Source organism: Hibiscus syriacus, unplaced genomic scaffold (assembly GCF_006381635.1).
Source record: "Hibiscus syriacus cultivar Baekdansim isolate YM2019G1 unplaced genomic scaffold, ASM638163v2 tig00013386_pilon, whole genome shotgun sequence".
In the NCBI taxonomy this organism is placed as follows: domain Eukaryota; kingdom Viridiplantae; phylum Streptophyta; class Magnoliopsida; order Malvales; family Malvaceae; genus Hibiscus; species Hibiscus syriacus.
The window spans coordinates 590,251-603,934 of NW_024062302.1; the positions used below are offsets into that span (position 1 = coordinate 590,251).

Consider the following 13,684-nt stretch of genomic DNA (forward strand, 5'->3'; position numbering starts at 1 on the left):
TTAGTTAGAACATAAAGGAAATCCAATACACGAACAAACACATCGACAAATCCATAATTACGATGAAAAATATATGCAGATTTAGAAAGGGAAAAAAAAGGTATATCTTTTGTTTTCTTTAAAGGAATGTGATGTAATTTAAATTTACTTTAGAAAGAATGGGGGAAGTAAAAGAAGACTATGGCAGAAAGAAAAACACAAACTGAGGCGACAATCACTAGTCTGATAAAGCAAAATTGATTCTAAAGATTGAAAATTGGCTTTAAAAAATTTATACCCTAACATTTGGTTAAATTATAAATCATATATTATAAAATTTGAAGATTTATAAATAAGTATTTGAAATTATACCTTAATCCATAATGGTCTAAAATTTATACAGTGAATAATTAATGAGCGGGCGGATGCGAGGCGGGTAAGGTCTCAAATCCATCACCTACCCACTACACATGGTGAGTATGACTTTTTACATCCGCAATCGCTTAGTACCCACTAAACTTGTACCCATCCCCATCCCAATTGGAGCGAATGCGGTATGGAATCACGAAATTGTACCCATTTACCATCCCTAGATACGAGTGTATAATTATTATGATTATTGGTAGATTTACATATTCAAAAGATATAGTTAGTTGATATAAGTATGTTAGATCACATTCGTGTCCAAAAGGTCATAACTTCTTCAAAGGTGTTAAATGTTGAGATCCTTTCTCCATAGATGCTCTCTTCGAGATTTAATATACACAGGTCAATCTTATGAAGAGGATTTAAAAGATATACGACATAATTTAATTTAATTTTTTTATTATGATATAAAATAAAATTGTAAATTTAAAATCATGAAAAATCAGTAATCAAACTTTAGTACTATACAAGATTTAAAAAGAATTAATAGTTTATTCAATTAGAAACATTGCAGCATGAAAATCATATAACAAAAGGTTGAATTTAAGGAGTTGACTATAACCTTAATAACGGAACTTAACATTAGGCCAATTATTTGACAAATTGACCAGCTTATGTTGTAATAATAAACAACTCTAACCAATCTTTAACAAGGTTCAGCTTAAACCAATAGAAGGATAAGCATAAAACACCCCTGATCTAAAGAGTGAAAAACAAAATCAATATCCACATATTTTGGTGAAAATTTGATAGTGATTTTGTCTAAAACAATTAAAGCCAAGGGTAAAGTATGTGAATGGTCCCTCGATTATAGGATGATATTTGATGAGTCTCTCGATCATCGAAAGTTACAAAATAATCTCTCAATTATAGGATGTTTCTTTGTTGAGTCATTCTACTGTTAAAAGTTATAAAATAACCACTCAAGTATTTATATGTTCCGAACTCGTTTTTTTCGTTAAAAATTTGACGACGTGTGAATAGTTAGGGTGACCAGTTTGTAATTTTTAATAGTCAATGAACTCAACAAAATAACACCCCATAGTAATTCAAAAAATGTAATTATTAAATTATTATTATTTTTAATTTGAGTAATCAAACATAAATACAAATTAAATTTAAGGGTGAACAATGTAATTTACCTTTTAGTATTTAGCTATCACTTTCTATTAAAAGAAGCTATTACTTTGTAAGCATTGATGGTAGACCGAAATCCATGCTGCTATACACGTGGCACTTAGAAATTGCAGTAATATAGTGGTTTGCCTACATTTGTTGCATTATTTAAAATCATTTGTGTATTCGATTATTTGTGATATAACGCTTAATTTTATGTATAATTTGTACATCAATTCATTAATTTCACAATGAATTTAAAGAGGCATTAATTGGATAATGTGTTACAACAATCCAAGCCAATTGATATATGATGCCATTGCCACCGAATGTTGGACCATATGCAATTACCCAACTGTCATACCTCAAGCAACCAAATAATAAAAATGTTGTGGATCCACATTTACTCAACCAATTCCCTTTGTTTGTTTTATTATGCATTTATTGTGTATATGATAAAGAAATAGATTGGTTTTAATGGGACATAAAAATATTTTTAAGGTATATATATATATATTGAATTAAGGCGAGTTTACTGATAATATAAAGTTTTTGTATAAGATAAGTATAAATAAAATTTTAAGGTAAAAATCATCATTAAAATGAATAATTAACTAGAGAGAAGTAGTAATGTTGAAGCATATTTCAGTCTCTTGAAAGGAAAAAAATCTAGTTCTCTCTCGTTAATGTGTCACTCATTTCTTTTTTTTTGGTCTTTGTTAATTGACGGTGACATCAATTTTAATGTTAATTGCCGACAATCGATATTCTTTATTGTCTTTTTCTTTTCTTTATATCGTATATATATATATATATTATTTTCAATAAGCCTGTTTATATGGCACGTTTTTATATGTCTTTATGGTACATTTTCTTTTGGCTTTTGGTATTTTTTCTGTCGTTTTCATTTTTTTAAGGGTTGATTTGACATGACTACGACTGATCAAGATAGTGCTTATATGATATATTGTTGATCTTTTATACTTTGGACTCTCAAATTGGATGTGGATACTCGATTTACGTTTCTGGATAGCTTTTTGCGTCGTTCGAGTCTGATTTGTGGTTTATCGATGGTCTTTCAATAGCTTAATCCCCTTTTGTGGTTCATTTGCTGATGCAATCAGATCTGTGTATGTATCTTTGTTCGAGTTTATTGGTTATATTTTTAATCTTTCCTTGTATGGTCCTTATGTGATTTTAAATTGTTAGTTTTGTTTCAATAATTATGTATTTAATATTTTGAATAAAATTAGTTGTTTATGTAAAAAAAAATGAACGAATAATTAACCGAATGAATTTTAGATTTCAAAATATCATTTATCCATCCCGAATTACAATTGCATCCGCCACACACGTTGTTTTCTCAAATTAAAAGTATTTAACTTACTGTTGCTATTTTGAAATTGAAAACGTGTCTCAAACAAAACTACCTTTCACCATCGGATAATCTTATTAGGAAGAACCAGACTCTAACATCAATATGTTGTATAGTATATGATTTCTCTCTTTGATTTTCCTTCAATAAAAAAGAATAGGTTTTGAAGATCAAACTGTCTCGATCGATAATTTCATGAAGAAATGACTGGAGACAACATCAAATTAATAAAAAAAATGACAATATATAAACAACATTGGTGACATTAATCCTCAATTTAACAACCGATGGGTTCTCGACGCTTGTTAAGGGGTAACGTTGAATGGTAGATGAAAACGGCCTGTAAAAGAAGAGTAGTTGAAAGATGAGACTGGTAGGCTTCTTGGTTTTGACTTGTAAGAGACACCCAACACTTAATAACTACATCTTGCGTCCAAGCTACTTCCAAAACATTCATTCATTCGCCAATAGCTTGAAAGGATCGGCCCTTCCAACTTGTCTAAGTTTTCCCACAATAGCTCCGTTTCAAGACTCCGATTATCTCTTCAGCAACGCTTTCCTAGTGGTGAACACTGATTGAAGACCGAGCTTCTGGATAGCAATGGGACCTGGTGGACCGGGAGGAGGACCAGGAGGTCCCGGAGGCGGCTTTGGGCCTGGGGGTCCAGGAGGTCCTTGGGGCCCTGGATTTGAAGGGCCAGGAGGACCTGGAGGCTTTGGTCCCGGTCCTGGAGGTCCTTGGGGACCTGGATTTGGAGGTCTTGGTGTTTGGCCTGGTGGTTTCTTTGGCGGCTTTGCTGATGGTTTGTGCAACATGATATCTTCATGGTAAGCAATCAATCTCATTGTTAATTCTGCTCCCATGTATAGTTAAATGCGTTTTGATTGAGCTTTTACATTGTCTGGACTTGAAGCTTCTACTGCCTCTGTTGTTGTTGGCTACTACAAGACTGCTTCGGCGGACTCCGTGGCTATGGCCCTCCCCCTTTCTAATAATCTGCTGCCTGCTGCCCTGCTAAACTTTACTATCTAGCAACTGCTTCTTATTGTTGTTTGTTTTCCCTACTAATTTCGCCTATTTCCCTGTAAACTTTTGTCAGCGTTCATAAATGATGTTATAGACTGGTTGGAATTTCCTTGTTTTTTTTTTCTTTCTTAATACCCACCCTAGTATTCCCACATTCACCCAGAACTTTAAAAGTGGATATCAACAGTTTTTCAAACTGTTAAAAAGGAACATAAGATGAACATTTAAAAGGCACAATTTGAGAAATGAGTAAGTGCACATAAAAAATGGATAAAAAATCTCCAACAAGGGAACTCCTTAACAAATACCAAAACCATTCACAGTTTTCCTGCTTCTTTTTGCTCAACAATCAAAGAAACAGTCATGTTAACAAAGCACACAACCAACATGGTGGTCGATTGGTCATGCCTCGCTCTCAATACAAACAGTTATATGTACAGAAAATAACTAAAATGAAAAAAGAAGTTAAATCCTAACTGCTCATATTGAAACCGGAAAGCATTGAAGTAGCAAGAAACTTCATAGCAGAACATGCCAAGTCCATAGCAAGACCAAACTATTTTGCGTCTAACAATACCTGCAGTTCAAAACCAGGAGCTTAAGCTTCTCAGGATCCATAAATAAAATTAGGGTTAAGATTAACATGCCGATTGGAATTGTATTGACAAGATTGGCAAGTCACTACAAGTGACCAAGTTACAGGGCAGATTTTTTTTCTTTTTTGGTATGACCATTCGACAGATTCTACGAGTACCCTGGAATTCTAGGCTAAAAATGGAGTAAACCAACTACTTGATAATCTGTTACAACAAAGTTGAAATTTGCAATACCAACGGCCAGCAAAGCAGGTTTAATTATTTGCCACAATCCAGAACACAAAAATGGCATTGATAAAAATTATATGCTTATATTGATATTCAAAATTGTCAAAAGTTAGGTAAGTTAAATTCATACCTGTTCGCATATCACTCACAAGCAATCTTAGTGTCAAAGCTACTAAGGCAGATAACAAATGCCTGAAAAGCTGAGATTGGATACTGATAATCCATAGTGAATACATCCTTCCCCACTTTCCCAAACTGCAGTATGACATTCTCATGCTCCTGCCCACCAACTCCATTTAATGGAGATGCAGCCAGTTGAAAATTTTTGACTGAAGCAACTGTCACCCGTCCATTAAAGTTCAGGCACCAGCACTGGAGTTGTCCGTGCCACCTGGGTGACTTGTTCCTCAATACCAGCATTTCATCTTTCTGCTCAGACAAAGGTTCGGATCGGAAACTCTCTGAACGGGTTGATTTTGATCTAAAGAACAGCAGTGATGGGAAAGTATCCAGATTACTGTGTAGGAATTCAGTCTGTGTGGGAGCAACACCTCCGGGCTCAATAGAAGAGGCTGGGATGGCATCCATGACACACTGCATTCTCCGTGGTCCTCTATAGTACAGAATATATTAATTTCAGTAAGCATGCCAAAACTAGGTGATAAACGATGACCACCCCAAGGCAAAGAGAGAGAGAGAGTAACTTTCTAATTGCTCCTTACCTAGAACCCAAGACATTCAACTCATAAGAGATGTGAGCTACAGGATAGTTGCCAGCTGGGACACGTGGAGAAACTTGCGTCATATTAATTAGCATGGTGGAGGAACTTTTAGTAACCTTGGCTCCAGCATTTGGAGGCTGTGCATCATATACTGTGAATTTGGTCCGTAAAAAGTTTGATCTGTTAAAGCAAATCAAGGTAAGTTTAGATTTCTGAAATTACTAACATATGATGTATCAGCAAAATCATAAACCACCGGACAGTACCTCAACTTTCCAATGTAGGTACTGCTTCCTTTCAACACATCATTGCCATTTAATGAGATGATATAATCTGTGCAGGTAGGACGGCGGCACTTCCTTGCAGCGAGGAGGAACTTTCCATCATCATTTGAAGCTGCCAAGTAAATGCATAACGCAAAACAGTTTTATATACACAACTAAGAAAAGATACCAAAAGAGATACAAGGCACTAACCAATCACCTCAAAAGAAAGAAAAATAAATAAAAGCAGCTGACCTTGATTCAAACAAAGGTAAAGATAATATGTTTGGTTGCTACGGTTACGCTTTATGTAACACTGAAGAAGGGAGTTCCTTGGACCAGGCTGCAAAAGCAAATAACAAATACTGTGAACATATAAATATCCAAACTTTTCACTTATCATGGATAATGAATAATGAAAACTGCTTCTAGTCTATTCTCTATTATCTTAGATAGGTGCCTTTAAAGCAATTATACAGTCAAGTTCACAATTCATCTCAGGATAATTTCTTCCTTTAGAATTCAAAATTTATTAATCGGTCACTTATGAAAAAAAAAAACTGTTGTGATGCAGCATGATAAACAGCATCAACATATTTCTAACTTTAGGTTCTAAACTTCCCAAAGTGTATGACAAGGCGATCCTAGAATGCAAGACACATCTCAACTAACAAATCAGCGGAAGGTAGTAATTGCCCCTCATTTTTCATATTATATACCCACCATTTATTATGAAAGCACAATTGTGAGATTGGGTGTCACGTGTCAGTGAGAGAAGCTCCAGCTTCTCTCTAACCCGCATTTTCAAATTTCAAATTCCCCCAGGCGTTTTTGAAATTTTTTCTCTCCTCCGACTTACACCCGTTGTCCGCCGCCGTCATCAGCCACCCGCCGCCTCCGTCAGACGCCGTGCCCGTCAGACGCCGCGCTGGCCGTCACGTCTGGTGGCCGTTGAACACCAAAACTTCCAGGTTTTTTCGACTCGACGCCAGCAACAAGGATCTAGGCTTCGTTTCACCAGGGAGAGCCTACAACTCAGTGGATCTTGGACGTGGCCCTTCGACTTTTAGCTGTTAGCGACGCTTCTTTCTTTTTCTCCGACGACGGCACGATCTACAATAGCAGTATAGTCATTATCTTTACTTTCTCCATCTCCTTGCGTCTGTCGTCTCTCCACAAAGCAATCAAGTCAGCCATGTTCGCCGCTGATCTTTAGCTGCAGTTTTGGTTCTGTTCATCACCCTTTCTTCCTTTGCTTTTCTTCAACGATAAAGCAACACAAAAGAAATGAGTTCCCGGAAACTTGAAGTGGGTCTTGCTACCCCTCACCATAACAAGTCCTCCCGACAAAAGCCAAGGCTAGCTGCAGAACATGCTTCGGCTTCGCAGTCTATGGAGGCGGGGATTTACAAGATACGAACTGCTATTGTGGCATTTGATCGCCTTGTTAATTCCCTCGGTTCACTTAAAGAAACCGCTGAATTACGTGACAAATTGCATAAGACAAGGCTTGATATTGAGCAGCTCGTTAAAGAGTCTTCAGCTAAACTAAGGGAAGCAAGAGAAGCTGTGCAAAATGAAGAAACCTTAAAGAAATTTGTCGATGACAAGCTTGCAGCTGGGAGGGAGATAGCAGATTCTTCTTCCGTTGCTAAAGAAGTTCGTCCATCAAGTTATGATGTCCATGTGATGGAGAAAAAGGTGACCAAAAAACGTGAGGAAGAAGAAGAGATGAGGGTTAAAGCTGTAGCTCTCGGGGCTAAGGTTGGCCGTCAGTCCAATAGTGGGGATAAAGAGGCTGGAAAAAGTTTGAAAATTCCAGATAAGAAGGCGAATTGAGTGGAGATTTTTGTGCCGAAGGTTACGGAATCAGAGCTTCATAAACAGAGAGTGGAGCAACAGGTGCCGACTTTGAAGATAGTGGAGAAGGCCAAAGAGAAGCAGTGTAGGATTGTGGCGGGGAAAAATATGAGAGGATGTTGTTGGAGTCCACCTCAAAGGGGTGCAGTAATGATAAGACTGGATGTTACACGTTATTTATTGATAACTTACCAGAGAACATTCACTGGAAGAGGTTTGGATCTTTATTTCGCACTCATGGTCGGGTTCTTGATGCTTTTATTCCAAATAAAATAAATTCAAAAGGAGTTCGCTTTGGTTTCATTCGCTTCGCAACTATCGATAAAGCAAGGAGAGCGATCTCAAAAATGAATGGTTCTCATATCGACGGAAGCAAAATTGGTGTTTATTTCGCTAAATTCAAACCTCGACAGTCCTTTTGGAGAAAGTCCTCGACATGTGTTATTCGCAAGTATGGTATGGAAGATGTTTTAAGGAAGAATCATTATAAAGTTGAAGGTGTTATAGATGAAGAAAAACTTCAGGTGTTGAGCAATTGTCTAGTGGGGTGGTACAAGAACTTTGTCAAAATTGGTCATCTCACCAGACAAATGCAAGCGAAGGGCCTCACTGGCTTCACCTTAATGAGAGCTGTTGGTAATGCGATTTTAATGATTTTCGAAGATAATGCTTCATTGAGAAGCGTGAAGAACGATAAATCAAAGATTCTCGCAGAGTGGTTCTCCATAGTCGAAGCTTGGTCAGAGAGTTTGGTAATGGAGTGTCGTCGAGTATGGTTAGTTTGCGAGGGTGTTCTTTTTCACGCATGGAATTGGGATACTTTCAAGAACATTGCTTATAAGTGGGGTTTATTACTAGCTATCGACGAAAGTTGTCAGTCTCCATCATCCTTTGAGCGAGCAAAAATTCAAGTCCTCGCAAAGGCTGATGCGAGAATTGATGCGATGGTGGTATTGAAGGTTGGTGACAACTTCTTCAAGGTCATGGTGCATGAGATAGAACCTTCATTCAAACCAAAATCTTGGGCTCCTGAAGAAGACGAGTATCATTAGATCTTGTCTCTTCAATTATGGTCGTTTCAATCTATATGGTTGTAGGTGTTGCTTTTAATTTGTATTATGTTCTGTTGCGCTGTTTTATTCCTACTGCTGGTGGTGTAATTAGAAGTAAGGTGATTAGACTGTGGCTTTGGATGAGGTCATATGAGGTTAAGGTGTTTGTTGTAATGGTGTACATCACCATGAGAGGATATTCCGTGGTGTCTTTTGTATCGGGTATTTTATCAATAAAATTTGAGGTACTCTTTTCTTCCTTCCAATGTTCGTTTACATACCTTTAGTATGTGAACGAATACGAAGGGAGTTTTTAATGAGACCTCCAACTTCTATCAAAAAAAATGAAAGCACAATTGTAAGGAGAGTATAACCAGAGAAAGGGACTGCGACAAATTTTTTAAATGCTAGGGAATTGTCCTAACTTAAATCAAACTTGAAAAGAAAAAGGAAAAAAGAAGACATACTAGAACAGTCATCCCACCAGGTGCATTCATCACCTATTGGTGTTTTTTGAGTAAACGTAAATGCTGCACAAACCAAGAACAACTTGGTGGCACTTGGCAGGCCTGGGAGCCATTTTATGAGATTTTCAGATGGTCGGATCATAGATACTATGGTTAGGAAAAAACTATTTTTAACGTATTTGAGTTTGAGTTATGGCTATAAAAGAATGAATAATTTTTCCCAGGATGTAGGAATTTATAATGTAATCATCTTAAATGGAGCTTAAGGAAAGAGGTACCAGATCATCATAGCATGACACCTAGACGAAGAAACTATCTATTTGACCTGTAACCTTAATTCAATATCCTGGTCTTCCCTTATGAGGGATGGGAACACTCTGGCACATTCTTTAGCTATAACACTTTATCCTAACGAGGTGAAGTTGCGTTGGTTGAGAACAGTTCACAATTCCTGATAATCTTGACTTGGAATCCATTGCAGTTGATTAGTAAAAAAAAAGGATTCAAAGGTAGAGCATAATAGAATTACTTTAAGCTCAATAAATAACCAAGTGAAAAGCAATTCAATCAAATAAAAAATAAAATTCACTTAACAGAAAAGAATAAAAGACAGGTATGCACCTAGTACCTGCTTCAATGAGATTGGGAATGTCAACTTGCAAGAAATTTCTGGGGGTTTCACAATTTCCTTCATAATCTCTCTCCAATTCCTACATACACCAGCACAAACAACCACATTCTTCCGTGGAGGCCAAGTACTCTCCGATGCCTCTATTCTCATCAACACATCCCTCAAAAGCTCAGGCGGCATATTTGCCCAACAGCTCTGCCCAAACACATCAACTGGAACTGAGCTATCCTGAACTACCCTGTGTGACCTCGATCTCATGCCATACCCAAACTTCCCATCAAACCCTTTTCTCGATATACTCCCCAACTCTCCCTTCATGTCATGGATAATGCTCTTAAACGACATCTATGCCTCCTAATCCTCTAAAATCCAATGATAACTTAACAATACACTTCACCTCTAAAATTTCCAATGGCTAAACAACGTACCTAAAAACATTCAATTCCGAAATCTCTCCACGATACAACCTAACATCTCCAAAATCAAAGCTCAAAAACGCAGAAACATAACCGACTAAACACTAATGATTTGAAATTGACAGCTAATCTCTCAAAATTCATACACAAATAAGCTATGAGCACTAAACAACATGATCCAGAACGAGAAGTCTAATAAGATTGAAAGCCGACTCCAAACACCGAAGTGACGGTTTCGCTCCTAATCAAGTTCTCCTCCAGAAGAATGTAGATCACCATAACTGGCAAACAAAAATATCATAAAGAAACAACACTTGGCACCAAATTTACCCTTCAGCCAATAAATCTAAACAAAATGGCAGCCGTGGAAAAAAAATCAACAAGCCTAAAAGGAAACGATATTCAAACCGACACCTGTAGATCTCTCTTCTTATCCTAAGTCCAACCAAGGCCCATCAAGCTACCAAATAATAAGAAACAAGACAATTGTGGAAACATCGAACCTTAACAAAGATCAAAGCATATGGAAAAACAACCGGGTCAACAAGGATCAGGATCATGGGGTCGAACCAGGTTTTGGGGTCGATGGAATCTAAGGTCGGCGGCCTTGGGCAGTGAGAAGCCTGCAGGTGCAGGAAGGGGGAAAGGTTAGGGCTAAGTTGCCAAAGTTGGTTGGGTTTGGTGCGCCCCTTTTTTTTTAGGTTATTGTGGAACTGTGATCGAGTGCCTGCCCCACCCCCAGGGGGTGATTTTATCCCACTGACACCGTTTGTTTTTATTTTTATTTTTCTAACATCGTTCGATCAATATTTCTAAAACTAGCACCCTTTCTGCTGAGTTGGCAAAGGCGCGTCCCCGGGGGCGCGCTTTACCCGGTTTTTCGCTGAGTTGGATGCCACGTGTGAAAGGCGCGTCCCCGGGGACGCGCCTTTGCCAACTCAGCAGACACGTATTTTGTTTTATAATAAATAGTTTATTTTTATTATTATTATAAATTAATAATATATTATGTAAAATGTTTCGATTATATTATGTAAAATGTTTCGATTATAATGTAAAATTATAACTAATAATATTAAATATTATATTAAATAAATATATTAAATATATTTATGTATTTAAAAGTTAAAAAAATTATTTAGGTGTACATACATTGACAAATTATATAAATGCAATAACATTAAATTATTAGAAATAAAAACATTCATTTAAAAACTTTAATTACATAAGAGTTAACGGTTATATGATGATAACAGAGCTGAACATTTTTTTCTATTGTGCCCGATGTTTCTACAATGCCCACATCGTTTTTGTTCTGTTGACTTCTCCCGAATATCCATATCACAATGTATTCTAGTAGATTTTGGACGACCTGAGTCCCTCAATAGCAATGGATCTGGGACAATTGTAAGCCAAGTTTGAATCTCATTTGGGTCTCTTTCGTTTCCTATGGGCGGAAACTCAAATTCATATACCTTGAAAACTTGTGAAAGTTGGTATACGGGATCAACATAATTTTTGTAGTCCAAATGCGAATGTGAGCAAGCAGCAATGACATGAGAGCATGGATATTTGAGTGCTTGAAAGAAACCACAATCGCACCACCTCTCTTGCAGATTAACTCTGAAAGAGTTAGCTTCAATCCCTTGCAGCGGACGTGGCATTTCGGTTACACGAAACAATTCACGGGTGCGAGAAAAATTTGTAACTAATATCCCATTTGATGTAGCCATTTTTTTCTGTAAATCGGCTACTAGTCTTGGGTGGTAAATATGTCCGTTTTGCATCCAAGTAAGAGCTTGTCCACCGAGTTTTGCAAAGAGTTGACCCAAACGAAAATAAGTCGTTTTGACCAACGCCGTGACTGGTAAATGACGCGCCCCCTTTAAGGTTGAATTTATTGCTTCAGCCAAGTTTGTTGTCATATGACCATAGCGATACCCCCCGTCATATGCATTTGTCCACATTTCTTTGCTGATGTCCATAATGTACTCGCACCCCTTCTTATTTTTGCCAAACAGCTCTTGTAGCATCGACTCAAACCTTTGAGGTAAGAGTTCGTAACCTAAGTCATTAGGAATATGTAATAGTTAATATGAAGTATAAATAAGTAATAAGAAATTGATAGAAAAATTGGGAAAAAGTAACATACCCATCCGCACGACTAACTGACGTTCATCGTTCTTCTTGTATTTTCCGTAATAGTTTGCAGCAATATGACGGACACAATAACGATGTTGAACATGTGGAGGTCTATACATTGTACCCAAAGAGTCCATTGCTGCTTTTATCCCGGCTCCTCGGTCTGAAATAATGCATACTCGTTCCCTGGTGACAACATGTAAACGTAAATTTTTAAGGAAAAAAGCCCAAGACTCAGTGTCTTCTCCTTGAACGAGGGCAAACGCAACAGGAAGAATATTGCGGTTTCCATCTTGGACCACAGCCAATAATAAAACTTGCTTGTATTTCCCATACAAGAAAGTACCATCAATTTGGACAATTGGTTTACAGTACTTGACTGCATTAATACACTGAGGGTAAGTCCAAAAGACTCGGTAAAATTGGCAGCGATCGTGAACCATTCGATCATTCACGTAATGATGTTGAGTTTCGAACTCAACAATTGTCCCGGGATTAAGTCTTTGCACAACATGAAACCAACTGGGCAGCTCGTTGTAAGAGGAATCCCATTCGCCATGAAGTTTGCAAATGGCATTCTGTTTTGCCAACCACGCTTTTTTATATGAGACAGTGTACCCATATTGGGACTGTATAGCAGAAATCAACACTGCAACAGCTATATGAGAGCTTTGCTTCACAATGGGCATGATTGCTTGACAAATAATGTTGGAGTCCAAGTTGGGATGATCCTGGTTTATACCTGTTGCACAACATGTATGAGGACCGTTGTATCTGGTTAGTTCCCATAAGTTGTTCTTCCTCTTCCTCTTTGATACACGGACCATCCATTGACATCCGTTGTGACGTTGGACGCAGTAGCAGACATATTTCTCCGTGTTAGATCGATCAACTCGGGACTGAACTGAGTTACGAATATTGTAACTCTTTATTGCCATCATTGCTTCCTCCTTCGATGCGAACTCCATTCCAATATGTAAATTACCGTCATTGACTGATGATTGAAGTCCATAGTTTCCAACATCAGGAAGATCTGGAAATTCAGGCTCATACATTGCATCATAATCAGCCTCATACATATGTGCAGGAAGTTCGGCTGGTGTTGTATTTATCGAAACGTCATCCTCGTCATCATCAGAATGTACGTTAAACTGTGGTGAGTCAGGTTCAACGAATAATCCCGTTTCAGCACCATCTGCACCTGGCTCCCGAAGAGGTTCTTCTGGTGGAGATGAGGGTTCCTCCGATAATCCAATGTTGAGGTCAAATAAGTTCCCGCTTGCGTGTCCTCCCCTTGAACTTGAGGCCATTGTATCATGTGGGATGTGAATAGACTGTCGTCTCGTTGGCATTTCCATATGTAAGTCGAAAACATTGGCAGATG

The 13,684-nt window shown here is 37.7% G+C and overlaps 2 protein-coding genes across 2 annotated transcripts; one reads left to right on the forward strand and one right to left on the reverse strand.

Annotated features, from left to right (window-relative positions):
* Positions 1–3,336: 3,336 nt before the first annotated feature.
* LOC120206227 (putative polyketide hydroxylase) lies at positions 3,337–4,039 on the forward strand. Its single transcript, XM_039205945.1, has 2 exons — positions 3,337–3,724; positions 3,811–4,039. The coding sequence occupies exons 1-2, from the start codon at positions 3,498–3,500 to the stop codon at positions 3,887–3,889; spliced, it is 306 nt and encodes a 101-aa protein (XP_039061876.1). The 5' UTR covers positions 3,337–3,497; the 3' UTR covers positions 3,890–4,039.
* A 192-nt stretch (positions 4,040–4,231) lies between these two features.
* On the reverse strand, positions 4,232–10,743 carry LOC120206226 (tubby-like F-box protein 3). Its single transcript, XM_039205944.1, has 7 exons — positions 10,662–10,743; positions 9,740–10,504; positions 5,988–6,075; positions 5,736–5,865; positions 5,470–5,649; positions 4,878–5,360; positions 4,232–4,500 (listed from the first exon to the last, which is right to left on the reverse strand). The coding sequence occupies exons 2-6, from the start codon at positions 10,085–10,087 to the stop codon at positions 4,889–4,891; spliced, it is 1,218 nt and encodes a 405-aa protein (XP_039061875.1). The 5' UTR covers positions 10,088–10,504; positions 10,662–10,743; the 3' UTR covers positions 4,232–4,500; positions 4,878–4,888.
* Between the last annotated feature and the right edge of the window lie 2,941 nt (positions 10,744–13,684).